The sequence below is a fragment of the Sinocyclocheilus grahami genome, unplaced genomic scaffold, assembly GCF_001515645.1.
Source record: "Sinocyclocheilus grahami isolate Dianchi unplaced genomic scaffold, SAMN03320097.WGS_v1.1 scaffold94742.1, whole genome shotgun sequence".
Classification (NCBI taxonomy): Eukaryota; Metazoa; Chordata; class Actinopteri; order Cypriniformes; family Cyprinidae; genus Sinocyclocheilus; species Sinocyclocheilus grahami.
Window position 1 is genome coordinate 1 of NW_015531522.1, and position 538 is coordinate 538.

Genomic DNA, 538 nt, shown 5'->3' on the forward strand with positions numbered 1-538 from the left:
GCAAGTCCTGAGGAAGCAGGAGATGGACACCATCATGCTCAGACAGAAGCAGCTGGAAGAGACAAACCGTCAGCTGTGTGATCGAGCAGGTGATCTCCGCAGGAGCTTGAGGGACCTGGAGCTGTCTGAGGAGAAGTACGCTGAGCTGAAGGAGCTGCCTGAGGACAAACTCACCATCCCTGAATATGTGGCAGTAAGCACTGAATTATCAACTGGAAATGGAAATGAAGATCTGTTTTTAGATACATTTATTGGTGCTATTAGTTCTTCCCAGTTCTTAAAAGCTACGTGTGTGTGCATATGTGTTTTTATTTTCCCCACATAGATTCGGTTCTACGAGGTTGTGACCCCTCTGAGGGCTCTTGTGACTGAGCTGCAGGTGAAAAAGTCTAACCTGAACGAGGATCTGGACAGCTATCGTAACCAAATTAGATCACTAATGGAGGTGTGAAATGTTTATTTTTTTCCCCTTTTTGGATACTAGTTTTACTACAGTCTTTAAAGTCAGCATGGAATTTAAAATTCATATATATATATA

The 538-nt window shown here is 42.9% G+C and overlaps 1 protein-coding gene across 1 annotated transcript; it reads left to right on the top strand.

Annotated features, from left to right (window-relative positions):
* Positions 1-6: 6 nt before the first annotated feature.
* LOC107581179 (progesterone-induced-blocking factor 1-like) lies at positions 7-445 on the top strand (the record flags this gene model as incomplete). The annotated part of the gene is made up of 2 exons (XM_016266721.1): positions 7-193; positions 326-445. Coding segments are annotated over exons 1-2 (291 nt in total), but the record flags the coding sequence as incomplete, so codon positions are not given.
* Between the last annotated feature and the right edge of the window lie 93 nt (positions 446-538).